Raw genomic sequence first — 15,796 nt, 5'->3', positions numbered from 1 at the left:
AGACAGTTCTACTGAAGGCAAACATTTTAGACAACATATTAGAAGTTACAACCATGTAATGTCGTTTACTTCACTAGGTGTTCATGTCGATGAAAGTTTGGTTGCAACTGGTCGTGGTATTTACACATTTCGTGCTCAAGGCGCAATTTATCACAAAATAGGAGGTTTTCATCCGAATCAAGGTTCAAGGCCACGTTACTTGCAGTTATACATTTATGATACCGATCATGAGCTTCAAAATAGGATGAGGGAAAACCCAATACTTAACCAAGCCGTAGTGTATAAATTGCAAAAACTATTCCACCAATGCAACCCGTTTGTCATCATGTTTAGGCAGCTTGCACTAGAGCCAAATATTGAACAATGTAGGTTACTCATTAAAGAACGTTCGTCGAATCAACCCCAATATAGTCTCCCTTCAGCTTCCCAAGCCGCAACAATTGTTATAGGCGGTGGTGATGAAGATACAATAGAACGTGGAAGAGATATAAATGTCATCAATTGTGATGGAAAGCTAACAAAGGTTCAAGAAACAATGGGGTATTATGATCCTATATTGTTACCGTTCGGAACATATGGTTGGGACATAGAAACAAAAACTACTGTTGGAAAAAATGTTACATGCCGAGAGTACTACAGTTATGTGCTTCAGGTACATGCTGAACTATTTTTCTAAGAAATATACTTCTAAATGTGTGAAAAAATAATTTAAGATTGATTATTTTATTGAATGTAGATTCGTCGTAATGATCAATCTGTATTGTTAAAATCGGGTCGACTTTTACAACAGTATGTTATAGACAATTATGTAAAGATTGAGACAGGAAGGTTGAGATGGATCCGAAGAAATCAAAATAATATTCGGTCTGAGGTATATCAGGGGTTACAAGATGCATTGCACGATGGGGAGAATAACGCAGGTATTTAATATAACATATTATATTTATACCTGAAGAGTGTATACTTTATGTTTATACCACTATCCACACATTTAATTTTTATACTTTTCATATATTTCTATAGATAATGTCGGACAAAGAACAATACTGCCATCGTCATTTATTGGCAGTAAGCGAGATATGACACAGAGATACCAAGATGGTATGGCCATTGTTCTTAACAATGGTAAACCAGACATATTCCTTACAATGACATGCAATCCTTCTTGGATTGAGATAACTTCCGAACTAGGCCTCCATCAAACCCCACAAGATCGACCTGATTTGTTAACAAGAATTTTTCGATCAAAATTTGAGTAGTTGAAGGATGATGTCATTAACAAAGGAGTCTTAGGGAGGGTTAAAAGTTATATGTATGTAACCGAATTTCAGAAACGTGGACTACCACATGTGCATATGCTACTCATCTTGGATACTGATGACAAGTTACGGGAACCTGAAGAGTATGATAGTGTGGTGAAAGCAGAAATACCACGACATGAATCTGAACCAGAATTGTATGAAGCTGTGTTAAAACACATGATCCACGGGTCATGTGGAGTATTGAATCAAAGCTCTCCGTGTATGAAGAATGGTCATTGTAAAAAAAGATACCCAAAAGACTTTTGTGAAGAGACGCGTCAGGGAAATGACTCATATCCTGAGTACATGAGAAGGTTTAGTGATCCCATTTTTTTAAATAGAAATAAGTCTGTTGATAATAGATGGGTGGTTCCTTATAATCCATGGTTGTTGTTGAAGTACGATTGTCACATCAATGTTGAGATTTGCAGCATCATCAAAAGTATTAAATATTTGTATAAATATGTTTACAAAGGTCCTGATCGAGTTGCAATGGAGGTTCACAGAGGTACAGGTATGGATGATATTCAACAATATGTTGATACAAGATGGATTTGTGCTCCAGAGGCATTGTGGAAAATATTTAAATTCACACTTTACAAGTTATACCCCTCTGTTGAAAGACTACAAATCCACTTGCCAAATCATCATCAAGTGCGGTTCTATAAGCATCAAAGAATCACAGATGTACTAAATGATAACCAAAATGCAGTAACCATGCTCACTGAGTTCTTTGCACTAAACCAAATGGATCCAGATGCTAGGAATTATTTGTACAGAGAGATTCCAGAGCATTATTGTTGGCTAAAAGGGGTCAAAAAATGGCAGCGAAGACGGACAAAACGAAAAGTTATTGGTCGAATCTATACAGTATCTCCTTCAGAAGGTGAGAAATTTTATTTACGTGTTTTGTTGTCTCATTTAAGAGGTCCAACAAGCTGGGAATGCCTTCTTACACATAATGGTTCATGTTTTTTCACGTTCAAAAAAGAAGTTGAGGATTGGGGGTTATTAGAGAGTGACAATAGTATTCGTGAATGTATGCTTGAAGCATCAAATATGCGCATGCCATATGCTTTACGAAGGTTGTTTGTGACTATATTAATTTTTTGTGAACCAACTGATGTTAGAGGCCTATTTAATGAGTTTCATCCCTACATGGTGGAGGATTATCAAATGACAAATATTGTTGTGGGAAATAACTTTGAAGATATGTTATTGAGGGAATTGAGAGATCTTTTGCTGCTACATGGAAAACTAATCAAAAACTATGATCTTCCAATATTGACAATGGAAACAAATGAAGTCGGGGGAGTGCCAACAATTATTCAAGAAGAGTTGTCGGTCCAAATTCCAGATGAAGACATTCAATCAGTTGAGAAGTTAAATAATGACCAGATGAGTGCTTACAATATAATTATGAACGCCATCCACCAAAAACAAAGTCAATTTTTGTTGTTGATGGTCCTGCAGGAACAGGTAAAACTTTCCTTTATCGAACTATAATGGCAAATTTGAGACATAATAGTCAAATTGTCTTAGCAACAACTTCCTCAGGTATAGCTGCTACATTATTACCTGGTGATAGAACTGCACACTCTCGATTTGGGATCCCCATTGATATAGAGCCCATTTCTATTTGCAAAATAACAAAGAATTGTGACCTTGCAAAACTCATTAGAATAACCAATGCAATCATTTGGGATGAAGCACCCATGATAAGTAGATATTGTGTGGAAGCATTAGATCGATCACTGCAAGATATTATGAATATCAATGCTCCATTTGGTGGAAAAATAATGATCATGGGAGGAGATTTTCGCCAGGTGCTTCATGTTATTGAAAAAGGAAGTAGAGGACAAATGATTTCAGCGTGTATTGTTAGGTCTCAATTATGGGCCACCACAAAGATCCTACACTTGCGCCAAAATATGCGATTAATTCATGACCACGAGTTTGCACAGTTTGTAATAAGGATTGGAGATGGCAATGAACCCGCTAAAGAGGATGACATGGTCAAGATGTCTGCTGAAATTGTAATACCATGGGAAGGAGAAAACTCCATAAAAAAGCTTATACAACATACATTTCCCCAATTAGAAAACCATGGATGGGATGCTTCATATATGGTGGAGAGAGCCATACTTACTCTAAAAAATTGTGATGTACATATGTTGAATGACATGATTATTAATAAGTTCCCTGGAGATGAACATATTTTGTTATCTTTTGATGAGGTTGAGGGTGATACTCATAATCTATATCAACAGGAATACTTACACACAATTGCTCCTGGTACTTTACCACCACATATTTTAAAGATAAAAATAGGGGCTCCTCTGATGTTATTGCGTAACATAGACCCTAAATTTGGGTTGTGTAATGGGACAAGATTGTTATGTCGTGGTTTTTTTTATGAATTTGCTTGATGTTGAAATACTTACAGGCCACAACGCTGGAAAAAGAGCTTTCTTGCCAAGAATTAAGCTCAAAACCACTGATGGTGCAGGACTTCCTTTTGTGCTTATTAGAAAACAGTTTCCTGTCAAACTAAGTTTTGCAATCACTATAAATAAATCACAAGGACAAACAATTCCAAATTTCGGAATTTATCTTCCACGACATGTTTTCAGTCACGGACAATTGTATGTTGCTTTATCAAAAGGTGTTTCGCGGGCTGCAACAAGAGTGCTAATTAAAGACGGAAAAGTAGAGGGGGAAGAAGGGGATTTTACCAAAAATATAGTTTTTAAAGAAATTTTGTTGTCACAACCTCAGGTATTTATCCATTATGTTTAATCGTTTAACTATACTTTTTCAATGTCACACTTGGCGTGTACTCACTAGATTACACTATATTTTTTACTATATTAATTTACTTCATTTGTTTTGCAGTGAAAAAAGAGATATTTATGAGTTCAGTTCGGTGATTGACATTCCTATTAAGCAACAATGTCACTTAATATCTCTGTTAATGTTTATGTTTATTTGCTTAATAAACTGTGAGAAATATTTTTTTTTCTTCTTATTGTTTTGAACAATCTATAACAATATATATACACAAAATTTAACTTTGGTGTAACCTATTTTGATTTTCCATAATACGGTATTTCTAACCATCAAATTATTCCACTCACATTATTGATTTTCTTGAAAAAACCGGTTGAATATAATCACGTCACAATGCGGTTTTCTCAATTCAAACCAAATTTAATGCGCTAATATTACATATTGCAAACAAAATTTAATTTGTATATGAATAAATATCATATGTTTCATCATATAATTAGTTTATATTAAAATCAAATTTATAAAAAAAAGACGCTGCTAATATTTTCACCCGTTAGCGCCATAAAAAAAAAGCGGACAAATGGGCACGGAGTGCCCGTTTGGACGCTAGTTATCATAATAGAAAAATAAATAGATAACAAAATAAAATATATTTTTTTTAAAAAATAAATAAAATAAATAACAAAGAAAAGAGAAAGAAAGAAAAAAAAGTTTGCATAAGAAGTGGAGGCGTTGCACTTACTGTTGTGCAATTTCTATTTTTATTTTTTTATTTTCAACAACCACCCATTTAAAAAGAGACACGTGGAGGTGCTTAATAAAACCTCTTCTTCATCTCACATACACCGAGAAAGAAAGAACATTTTCATTTTCAACTTAAACTCTTTCTCTTCTATCACACATTAAAATGCAGTAAAGCAAAATATTCTCTCTTCTTCTTCCCTCAATCTCACTTCCTTCATACTCTTTCATGGAAATAAAAAATATACAACCTAGGCCTATCTCAAAATGAAATAAAGGAATATTTAAACATTCATTTAAAAGAAAACACAGAACAATAGAATACTAAGAGTAAAAGGAATCTACCGAATCAGAAAAAAATGGTGGTGTAGAAACGACGATGGTGGTGGTGACCTTGATCGGTTCATGTGAGAACTGGAAGATCTATTTTATTCTCTTTCCTCTCTTATCTTATGAACAACACCAACATCTTTAGCTATAACTAATCCATCTTGATTTTGCAGCAAAAAATCCCTTTCTAAAAGTGCTTTTACAGTTTTTGTCTTTGGTAGGTATCCTTTTGAAATAATTATTAAGACTTATGGTTTGCTCCAAAGATAGATGGATGGTGATTAATAGTTTATGTGAGTGAGTATGAGTGTGGAAAAGTGATATATGAATGAAAGTTATGAAATTTGGTAGTTAATGACTTATGTGAGTGGTAGGATGATGTTTTGTTTGGAAGAAAATAAGAGAGGTTTTTACTTACTGTATAAACAATCTAGGATAGAAAAATGAAGTATGTGCCTTTATCAACAGTAGAAGGCATGTGCATCATTTGTAAGTTGTGTGAGATTAAAATCTATTTCATGAAGCCCCTTTTTTCTTGTTTGCGAATGAAAAGTGAGATTTGTTTCCGTTAATGCTCCGCCGATCAATTGGTATGTCACTCCTCTTCTAGCTCTCTTGCATTGCCATATTATTTATATCAAATTATTAGGATTTACAAAAAAACAAATGTCTAAATTGACCTTAGTCTAAATATTTTGAGTGTTAAATGAGTCTAAAACAAATAAAATTTAAACAATTTTAGATAATCAAAATAAAATTACAACTAGTTCTATTTAATTATTTTGAACATTTCTACAAAAATGAAAAAAATAAAAACACTCAAAATGAATAAAAATCAGGCGCAAAAATGCTTGAAAAATAAATTGAATGCACCAAAATGATGAGCGTCGAATAAACCTCTCGGAAACATACAAGTTTTGATCAAATTTTGAAATGGAAAACGCCAGGTTAAAATGCTCAAACGGATCAAAATGTGACCGAAAAATAAATCGAGCACATCAGGTTAAACTACGTGAAATGTAGATTAATAAAACTGATGTCTACAAGCTTGATTTTTGAAAAAAATTCACCTGCTGTATTGACACATATTTGACAATTGATTCAACTGGTTTGCCTGTAAATCTAAAAAAATTATTTCGACTGATATTCTAGGTATTATGCGGTATGGAATGCATGTTATGCTATGCAGATATGCAACAACTATGATGAATGTATTCAATCGTAGATTCAGGGTCAAAATCAAGGTGTGACACCACTGATAATGTATCTCACAGTTCTAGATGAATCAATGGGTTGTGTACTTGGTCAAGGATGATACAGGCAGGAAAGAACACGCCATATATTATCTAAGCAAGAAATTCACTGATTATGAGACCAAATACTCACTTTTAGAGAAGACTTATTGCGCTCTGGCATGGGATTCTCAAAGCTTAAGATGGTACATGGTCTGTCATACTACTTTATTGATATCCAAAATGGATCCAATTAAGTACATATTCGGAAAACCTGCTATCACTGGAAGAATAGCTCATTGTCAAATGTTATTGACTGAATATGACATCCAATATGTTACCCAGAAGGCAATTAAAGGAAGCGAGCAAATCATCTTGCTCACCAACCTTTGGAAGAATATCAATCAATGTCGTTTGACTTCCCTAATGAGGATGTAATGCTTATAAAAGACTATGATATTCCTGGTCCATATGAGGGACCTAAATCAGAGGCTCGACGCAAGCTCGCTCTCGTTGGTGCCTCAAATGCTATGGGGCATGGAATTGGATCCATCTTGATCACTCAAAATAATTGTTATATTCCTTTTGCTGGACGATTATACTTCGACTGCACAAACAATATGGTTGAATATGAAGCCTGTATCATGGGTCTCAAAGCTGCTACCAACCCAAGGATCAAAACTCTGGAGGTATGAGAAGACTCAACGCTCATTATCTATCAAATAAAAGTCAAATGGGTAACCCGTCACCTAAATTTGATTCCCTATTATGATCAATTCTTAGAATTGATGGAGAATTTCAAAGAAATTAACTTTCATCACATTCCAAAGAAGAAAATCAAGTGGCAAGCACTTTAGCTACATTATCATCAATGTACAAAGTAAAATACCCTAATGAAGCAACAGTAATAAAGATGGATCTTAGATATGAACCAACCGTTTTTTTACAATCGAAGAATAATCTAATGGAAAACCTTGGTACCATGACATCATGTGTTTCCTTCAAAAACAAGAGTATCCATCGGTGGCCGAAAAACTATGCAAAGACTTGCTTCTAAATTTTCCTCAACGAAGATATACTCTACAAAAGAAACTACGACATGGCTTTCTCAGATGCGCGGATAGGCACGAAGCATACATGATCGTAAAAGCAATCCATGAGGGTTCTAAAGGGATCCACGCCAATGGACATGCTATGGCCAAGAAAATCCTTCGAGATGGATATTATCGGACGACTATAGAGTCTAACTATTTCAACTACGTTAAAAGACACCACAAATGCCGAATCTATGCTAATAAGATTCATGTGCCACCAACTCCTTTAAACGAATTGACATCACCATGACCCTTCTCTATGTTGGGAATCAATACGATTGAAATGATCGAACGAAAAGCTTCGAACTATCATCGTTTTATTTTAGTCGCTATTGATTACTTCACTAAGTGGGTGGAAATTGCTTCATACACCAATGTCACTCGACAAATGGTTACACGGTTTATCAAAAAGGAAATAATATGTCGCTACGGAGTTCCTATCAAAATTATTATTGACAATGCCAGTAACCTGAATAATAAAATGATGAAAGAGCCATGTGAGAGATTGTAGATGAAATATGTGATCCATTATGTAATTTGATAACAATAGGTGATATATAGTGATGAGAATATAAGAGATTAAGAGAAGGACAAATGTGGTCAGTTGAACATGTATCAATGATCCAATTATTGTTCAAAGAACTACCTTTCACATGAATTGAAGGATGAATTAAACCTGAAGATGATACATGAATGATGTGAAGATCAGAATCAGGTGAGGGTTCAATCTTGTTGAGAAGTGCTATTAGCTTGTTATACATGTCAGGAGTGATATCAACTTTGTTGGTAGGATGTTCAACATTATTTGAAGCTAGAGAATGAGCCTCATCGCATGGATCAATATTATTGGAGAATCCAAACCTGAAGCCAGGTGAAAATCCATGTTTGAAGTAGCAAGTGTGAAGGGTGTTACCAATTTTTCCACAGAAGGAACAAACTTTGGAATTGAATGCAGTCTTTCCTTGAAAACTTGGTTTACTGCGACCTTTTCCTTGTTTTTGATGAAATATGCCATTAACTTTAGAGGTTTTTGTGTTTCTCATAAGAACCTTAGAAGATTCATAAGTGATAAGAGAGGTTAATTGGCGTTCTTGTTGCAAGATGGATGAAAAAACCTTGGTGACATTAGGGAGAGGCTCGACCATGAGGATTTGGGATTTGACATGGTTGAAGTTGTCATTAAGACCTTTCAAAAAACATATGGTATACTTCATATCTCATTGCTTCTTGGCGGTGAGATAAGCTCCACATGTGCAATTTGCGAGAATTCTAAGGGACTCCAAATCTTTCAAAAGAGTCTTCAACTCGTTAAAATATGTAGTCACTGATTTGTCACCTTGGCGTATGGAATGAATTTGTCGTAGAAGATCAAATAAGAAAAAATGATCACTCTTTGAAAGTCGGTTTTGAAGATCCGTCCATAGTTGGGTTGCATTGTCGACATAGATGGCGCTTTAAGCAATGTCAGGTGAGATGGATGCATATATCCAAAAAAGCACAATGTTATTGCATCTTTCTAATGTATCAAAGAGAGGATCATCTTCTTTAGGTTTCATGAGTTTGCCATTGATGAACATGATCTTGTTTTTGCTCTAAAGTGCTCTTTTTATCGAACAGGCTCCAAGATTCATAGTTATTTTCTGATAAAGGTGGAGAAACAAGGACTGCACCAGGATTTTCAACATGATGAAGATAATATGGTCTGGATTGATCAATGGCTGAATTCTTTGAGGATTGATTGTTGGTGTTTTGATTGTTCTGATTGTTAGTGTTGTTGTGTATCGTGTTGTTGTATATCGTGTTGTTGTTGTTTTGTGTTATGGAGGAGGTGACATAATCCTGAGCCTCCATTGTTGAAGCTCAAACGAAGAATCGATGAAGAAAAAGAAGAATCTTCTAGTTGCTCACATTACTAATACACAACTTGAGTATTATTATATTTGAACATTTGGCTCTGTCATCTATTTAATAAACATAAGATATATATACAAGATAGTTTACTTGAGACTCAAGTAACAAACTAAACTAAATATATAACTAACTAACTGAAAAATACAATTAATTTAATACGGGATTAATAATTTAGATAAAAATACAATAAAACATTATGACGAAAGGTTATCCATGTAATCCACTCTATTTAATGGGATAAGATTTATTTGTTATCGATTATTTATGATTCACGAGTTGCAAAATTGCAAATTATATATGGAGTAGTTCTTATGATTGGAAATTCATAGCACAAAAGAAAAAAATATCCACTATAAAACTTTAGGAAACATATTACCACCAAAATATTATACTACCCCCGCTTGCAAATTTGACATGTGTTTATTATATATATAAAGTATTTATATCATTCACGTATAAATTTTACATATTATATTATATATATTAGTTAAACAAATAAAAAATAATTATAATATATTATAAAAATGTCATACCCCAACTTGCAAATTATTATAATATTAATTTGATATATTAAAATCCAAAAAGTTATATTAATTTAATTATAATAAAAATTAAATAGTTATATTATGTTATTATAATTAATTCAAGTTTTGTTAATTTTTCTAAGAAAATGAATCATTTAGAAATAGTAGCAACGTACCATTTATATACATACATTTTATCTCTAATTAATTAATCATTAAATTTTAATATATTTTAAATAAAAATTAAAATAAATATAAAATGGTTTAATTAAATTTTTTATCCTCTATTTTGTCTTATTTATCTAATCAGTCCCCTATTTTAAAACCAATCTCTTGTAGTCTCTCTTTTACAATTTCTTCCTTAAAATTGATGATTTCTAAATTTTTAAAATCATCTGTGATATGTGAAATTTGACAAATAATCATATAAGAATCATTTGTGGAACATAATAAATAAAAAATAACTTTAAAAATCGATAATTCATCAATTTATAGTATAAAAAAATGAGAGGGACGAAAACCGTTTAATTTTAAAATATAATAATCAATATTATAAATCAGGTAAAATAGAAAGGCAAAACAGTAATTTAATCTAATAATATATGATTTGTTTTATTTTTAAAAAAATACATTCACGAGGATATTAGTATATTTTATAAACATATTTGACCTTTATTAATATATAAAATACTAGATAAGTATTTGTTATTGATACTTTTAAAAAATTATATTACACATATATTTTTTTATTGATCCTCTAAAAAATCGCAAAACAAATATTTGTTACGGACAATTATTAAAAAAATCATACAAAAATTTATAATTAATATATAAAAAATACGGAATATATATTAATTATTCATTATATAAATAAAATATTGATAAACATTCTTATGAAATAAGAATATAAAAAACACAAAATACAAGTTTTTCGTTGAATTTGACATTGATTAATTTTATAAAAAGGTGTGACATGAGATTTTCCACTGATGAATATAATAATAAAATATTTAAATTTTATTTATTATTGATAGAGAAAAATAAGTGATAATTTTTTTGATAAATATAAAAAAAGTCAGATATATGTTTGTTATCAATAAATAAAAAACACAAAATATACATTTATAGATATTAACCAATTTAATGCACTTATTCAAAACTCAATCCATGATTATTATAATCATTATATTTAATTAAGTTGAAACTTTTAAAATGTTTTATTAAAAAAGATAAAATTTCAAATGCGTTGATTTAATTTTATATTATATTTAACTAATTAATTAAATATAATATTTATTATATATTTATTAATTCACACTAAATACTTGTAGCAAGACCCGTACAATAGCACGGGTATTTGTCTTGTTACTTTATAATAATAGAAAGGGTGGGTCCTCGGTGCTAGAAAATGGAGTAAAAACAAAATATCAGAAACAAGAAATGCATTATTATAAAAATAGCAGATGCCATTAATTTAAATAATATAGACAATTGACAGAACAAGTGGAGCAAAGTTCATTGATGGCGAAAGAAGAGTGTTATCCATTGTTTGAGACAAGAAAAGCTACTGGAAGGTTCATGTATATAATATTTTCTTTCTCAGTGTTTGTTGGAATTTGCTCTATTTGGATTTACAGATTGAGCTACATATCCAAAGAGTTTGAAGATGGAAACTGGATTGTTTGGATTGGATTGCTTTTTTCTGAACTATGGTTTGGTTTTTATTGGCTCCTTCGTCAAAACCTTAGATGGAACCCTATTTTTAGACAACCCTTACCTCAAGTACTCTCTCAAAGGTATATATATATATATATATATATATGTCATTATCTGATTCCAGTGATTACATTTAATTTATTCATTTTTTTCAAAATATTATCAGTGTCGCAATGATTAATGAGTGTGCATGTTGTGAAGCAGATATGAGAAAGTGTTGCCAAAAGTGGATATATTTGTGTGTACGGCAGATCCAGAGATTGAGCCACCAATAATGGTGATTAACACAGTGTTATCAGTGATGGCTTATGATTATCCAACAGAGAAGCTTAGTGTGTATCTTTCAGATGATGCTGGATCAGATGTTACATTTTATGCTATGTTAGAGGCTTCTCAATTTGCCAAACATTGGTTACCATTTTGCAAGAGATTCAAGGTTGAACCTAGGTCACCAAATGCATATTTCAAGACCTTAGACACTACTAACTCAAACAATGGTAAAGAGCTTTTGGCCATCAAGGTAACAAAATTGGAAATTGATTTCATAGTTATTTGTGTCTTGGCTCCATTATTGTAATAGTACATTTCAAATTTTTGCATGAATATGTTGAATTTCTTGTTATGTATGATGCTTGTGTCTCGTTGATTATAGAAATTGTACCAAGAAATGGAAAGTCGGGTAGAAAAAGCATCAAAGCTTGGTAAAGTACGAGAGGAAGATTACTCAAATTATAAGGGATTTTCTCAGTGGGATTCGTATTCATCTAAGCGTGATCATGACACAATTCTTCACGTATGTATATTATTTTTTGCACTGAATTCTTTTCTGATGGCTTAAAATAACTTCATATTTGAAATCAAATATGTCTAAACTATCTGATAAACATATATAACTAATAGTTGCTTTGTATTGATCTTTTGATATAGATACTACTTCATAGAAATGACTTGAATGCAAGAGATGAAGATGGAATTGTTATGCCCGCCTTAGTATATTTGGCTCGTGAAAAGAGACCTCACTTTCCACATAACTTCAAAGCTGGAGCCATGAATTCTTTGGTACTCTATGTTACTTTATATACATAAACCATTTTTTATCATGAATTAAAGTTTAGGACTAAGTTTGTATATGATCTTCTGTCAAATTAATTGTTGGACCTGAATGCAGATAAGAGTGTCATCAATGATCAGCAATGGGAAAATCATTCTGAATGTAGATTGCGACATGTACTCAAACAATCCACAATCTTTAAGAGATGCACTTTGCTTCTTCATGGATGAAGATAAAGGCCATGAAATCGCCTTTGTGCAGGCTCCTCAGAACTTTGAAAATCTTACAAAAAATGATATATACAGCGGTGCTTTCCTTATACCTTATGAGGTAAATTAGTTATTAATGCTAATAAAATTGAAGTTATATACATTTGGTTTCTTGGAATCCAAGTAACTGTTTTCTTGTGATCCAAGTTACTCCCCTTGTATAACAATAATAAGTTCAAATACTGAGAGTGTGCTCCTTTCTGGTTCGAATTCCGTAAGATAATAACACTAGTAAGCTCAATGTTTACATCTTCAATTTTGTATTATAGCTTATTAAAAAAACTAAACTATGAGAAAGACACATGTAGGTTGAAATCTTTGGCATAGATGGATTTGGTGGGCCTATGTATATTGGAACTGGCTGCTTTCATAGAAGAGATGTACTCTGCGGAAGAAAGTTTAACAAACAATACAGAAATGATTGGAACAATGCAAATGATGAAAATATTAACCATAGGATAGAAGCAAGTTTACAAGAGATGGAAGAAAAATCAAAGCCTCTTGCAAGTTGCACCTATGAGGAAAACACATCATGGGGAAAAGAGGTGAATCTCACACTCTTTTTCATAAATTATCAAAAATTGCAAGATGTTAATTTAATCAATGTGTGACTGTGTGAGTATTTGATTGCAGATGGGACTACTTTATGATTGTGCAGTGGAGGATATAGTGACAGGATTATCGATTTTATGTAAAGGATGGAAATCAGTATGCTATAGTCCAACAAGAAAGGCTTTTCTAGGTTTGTCTCCAACCACATTGCCAGAAGCACTTATTCAACATAAGAGATGGTCAGAAGGAGGTTTTCAAATTGTGCTTTCTAAGTTCAGTACTCTTTGGTACCCTTATGGATTAATAAGTTTAGGCCTTCAACTTGCATATTGTCACTATAATTTATGGGCTTTAAACTCCTTTCCAACTCTATACTATTGCATCATCCCTTCACTTTTTCTCCTCAGAGGCATTCCCTTGTTTCCACAGGTAAGAATGAATCTATGAAGCACACATTCTATGAATCTATGAAACTCATACATACACTCTGACACTGATACATGGACACGACTCAACACCGACACTCCGACATCAATAATATCAAAAATATAGAACATCGCCACAACTACATACATGATAATTATTGATAATATTGTTTGAATACATGTTTAACTCTTTTAAATATGCGAGATTTGTAAAAAGAATTTTTTTAAACACTTGTCTGACACATATAGAATGAGTGTTAGACAGTCATTCAAATAGTGCTGAAGCAAAGAAAAGACTATTTTTTTTGGAGGCAGTTGTTTGATTGTGCCGACACTTGTTTGAATTTTCGAACTCGTATCGTACGAGTTTAATATAAGTGTCAGACTGTCGGACACTGCAACACATCTATTTTTAAAGGTGTCCGTCTTTCATAAGAATAAATTGATGTTAACATATTAAGAACACAAGTAAAGCATGCATCAAATGTCTTATAATTTCTACAAATGTTACTCTAAGTTTTATTTTGGTGATATTGATCAGATTTCAAGTCCATGGTTCATCCCTTTTGCTTATGTGATAGTTGGTGATTCAACATACTGTTTGATAGAGTTTTTGAGGGTAGGAGGAACAATCAAGGGTTGGTGGAATGACTTAAGGATGTGGCTATATAAAAGAACAAGTTCTTACCTTTTTGCTTTTGTTGACACCATGTTGAAGTTTATAGGATTTTCAAATTCAGGATTCATAGTATCTACTAAGGTAGCTGAAGAAGATGTTTCTCAAAGATATGAGAATGAAATTATGGAGTTTGGAAACTCTTCTCCAATGCTCACTTTATTGGCTACAATTGCAATGCTGAATTTGTTTTGTCTTGTTGGGATGTTGTTAAAGGTGGTTGTGTTAAGTGGAGAAGGTTTTAGGATATTTGAGACAATGTTATTGCAAGTTTTACTAAGTGGAGTTTTGGTTGTTATTAATATACCTATTTATGAAGGACTTTTCTTGAGGAAAGACAAAGGAAGAATGCCAGCATCTGTTGTAGTTAAATCAACAACATTAGCTCTAAGTGCATGTGTCCTCTTTAGTGTCCTTAGTTAAGTGCATGTCATTTGTCACTTATTAGTTGTATTTTTTAAAATGATAAATGTCAATTTATTATAATAAATAAGAAAATTATTTATTATTATTTATAAATATTTATTTAAAATGTCAACTTAAAATAATAATATGAATTATCTATTAAATGTCAACTTAGAATAGTAATCTTCTATTTACAATGTCAATTTAGAATAAATTATCACATTTATGTAATAATTGTAGTTCTAGTAGTATAAATATCTTCTTTTGGTTTATGTAAAGATACACTAATTCTCTTTCAAAAATTAAGACATCATCTCACTTTTTCTCTTTTTATTCTCTTAGCTTGATTCAAATATTTGATTTTTTCAAGATGTTATCAAAGTGCATTAGAAAAAAGAGATATGCATGATGAAAATAGAGTTACTTCACACACAAACAATGTAGTTAGTTGAGTTTATTTATAATTGTCATAACAAAATTCTGTTATGAATGTTACACTACTAGCATTTGCATGTTAGATAGAGTGCACCTCATATATATATATATATATATATATATATATATATATATATATATATATATATATATATATATATATATATATATATATATATATATATATATATATATATATATATATATATATATATATAGTCACACTCATATTGTAACTCTTAAGTGATTCAATATGATTTTCACTTCTTCTTCTTTCGTACTTTCTTCACCTTTAATCATGGAGTTTCCATGGAGTTTTTAATCTCTTAACATGGTATTTTGAG

The 15,796-nt window shown here is 31.9% G+C and overlaps 3 protein-coding genes across 3 annotated transcripts; all 3 read left to right on the top strand.

Moving 5' to 3' along the window:
• The first annotated feature begins 1,310 nt into the window (after positions 1-1,310).
• Positions 1,311-2,807, top strand: LOC127080724 (uncharacterized). The gene has a single exon (XM_051021023.1). It carries the CDS (start codon positions 1,311-1,313, stop codon positions 2,805-2,807), a length of 1,497 nt encoding a protein of 498 aa, XP_050876980.1.
• On the top strand, positions 2,807-4,100 carry LOC127080722 (ATP-dependent DNA helicase PIF1-like). The gene is made up of 2 exons (XM_051021022.1): positions 2,807-3,596; positions 3,748-4,100. The coding sequence occupies exons 1-2, from the start codon at positions 2,807-2,809 to the stop codon at positions 4,098-4,100; spliced, it is 1,143 nt and encodes a 380-aa protein (XP_050876979.1).
• A 7,297-nt stretch (positions 4,101-11,397) lies between these two features.
• LOC127084713 (cellulose synthase-like protein E1) lies at positions 11,398-15,133 on the top strand. Its single transcript, XM_051025220.1, has 8 exons — positions 11,398-11,719; positions 11,844-12,159; positions 12,292-12,432; positions 12,567-12,698; positions 12,808-13,020; positions 13,268-13,504; positions 13,593-13,940; positions 14,478-15,133. Exons 1-8 carry the CDS (start codon positions 11,445-11,447, stop codon positions 15,033-15,035), a joined length of 2,220 nt encoding a protein of 739 aa, XP_050881177.1. The 5' UTR covers positions 11,398-11,444; the 3' UTR covers positions 15,036-15,133.
• The last annotated feature ends 663 nt before the right edge of the window (positions 15,134-15,796 follow it).

This window comes from Lathyrus oleraceus, chromosome 5 (assembly GCF_024323335.1).
Source record: "Lathyrus oleraceus cultivar Zhongwan6 chromosome 5, CAAS_Psat_ZW6_1.0, whole genome shotgun sequence".
Classification (NCBI taxonomy): domain Eukaryota; kingdom Viridiplantae; phylum Streptophyta; class Magnoliopsida; order Fabales; family Fabaceae; genus Lathyrus; species Lathyrus oleraceus.
Note: the sequence above shows the minus strand (reverse complement) of the source record. Positions and strands in the feature narration are given on the sequence as shown.

Excerpts from the sequence above, each read along its gene's own strand:
- LOC127080724 (XM_051021023.1), top strand. The coding sequence starts at position 1,311 with ATGTATGTAACCGAATTTCAGAAACGTGGACTACCACATGTGCATATG.
- LOC127080722 (XM_051021022.1), top strand. The coding sequence starts at position 2,807 with ATGGCAAATTTGAGACATAATAGTCAAATTGTCTTAGCAACAACTTCC. Across the intron at positions 3,597-3,747 it reads CTTACACACAATTGCTCCTG|GCCACAACGCTGGAAAAAGA; the intron begins GTACTTTACCAC and ends AAATACTTACAG.
- LOC127084713 (XM_051025220.1), top strand. The coding sequence starts at position 11,445 with ATGGCGAAAGAAGAGTGTTATCCATTGTTTGAGACAAGAAAAGCTACT. Across the intron at positions 11,720-11,843 it reads CCTCAAGTACTCTCTCAAAG|ATATGAGAAAGTGTTGCCAA; the intron begins GTATATATATAT and ends GTTGTGAAGCAG. Across the intron at positions 12,160-12,291 it reads AAGAGCTTTTGGCCATCAAG|AAATTGTACCAAGAAATGGA; the intron begins GTAACAAAATTG and ends CGTTGATTATAG.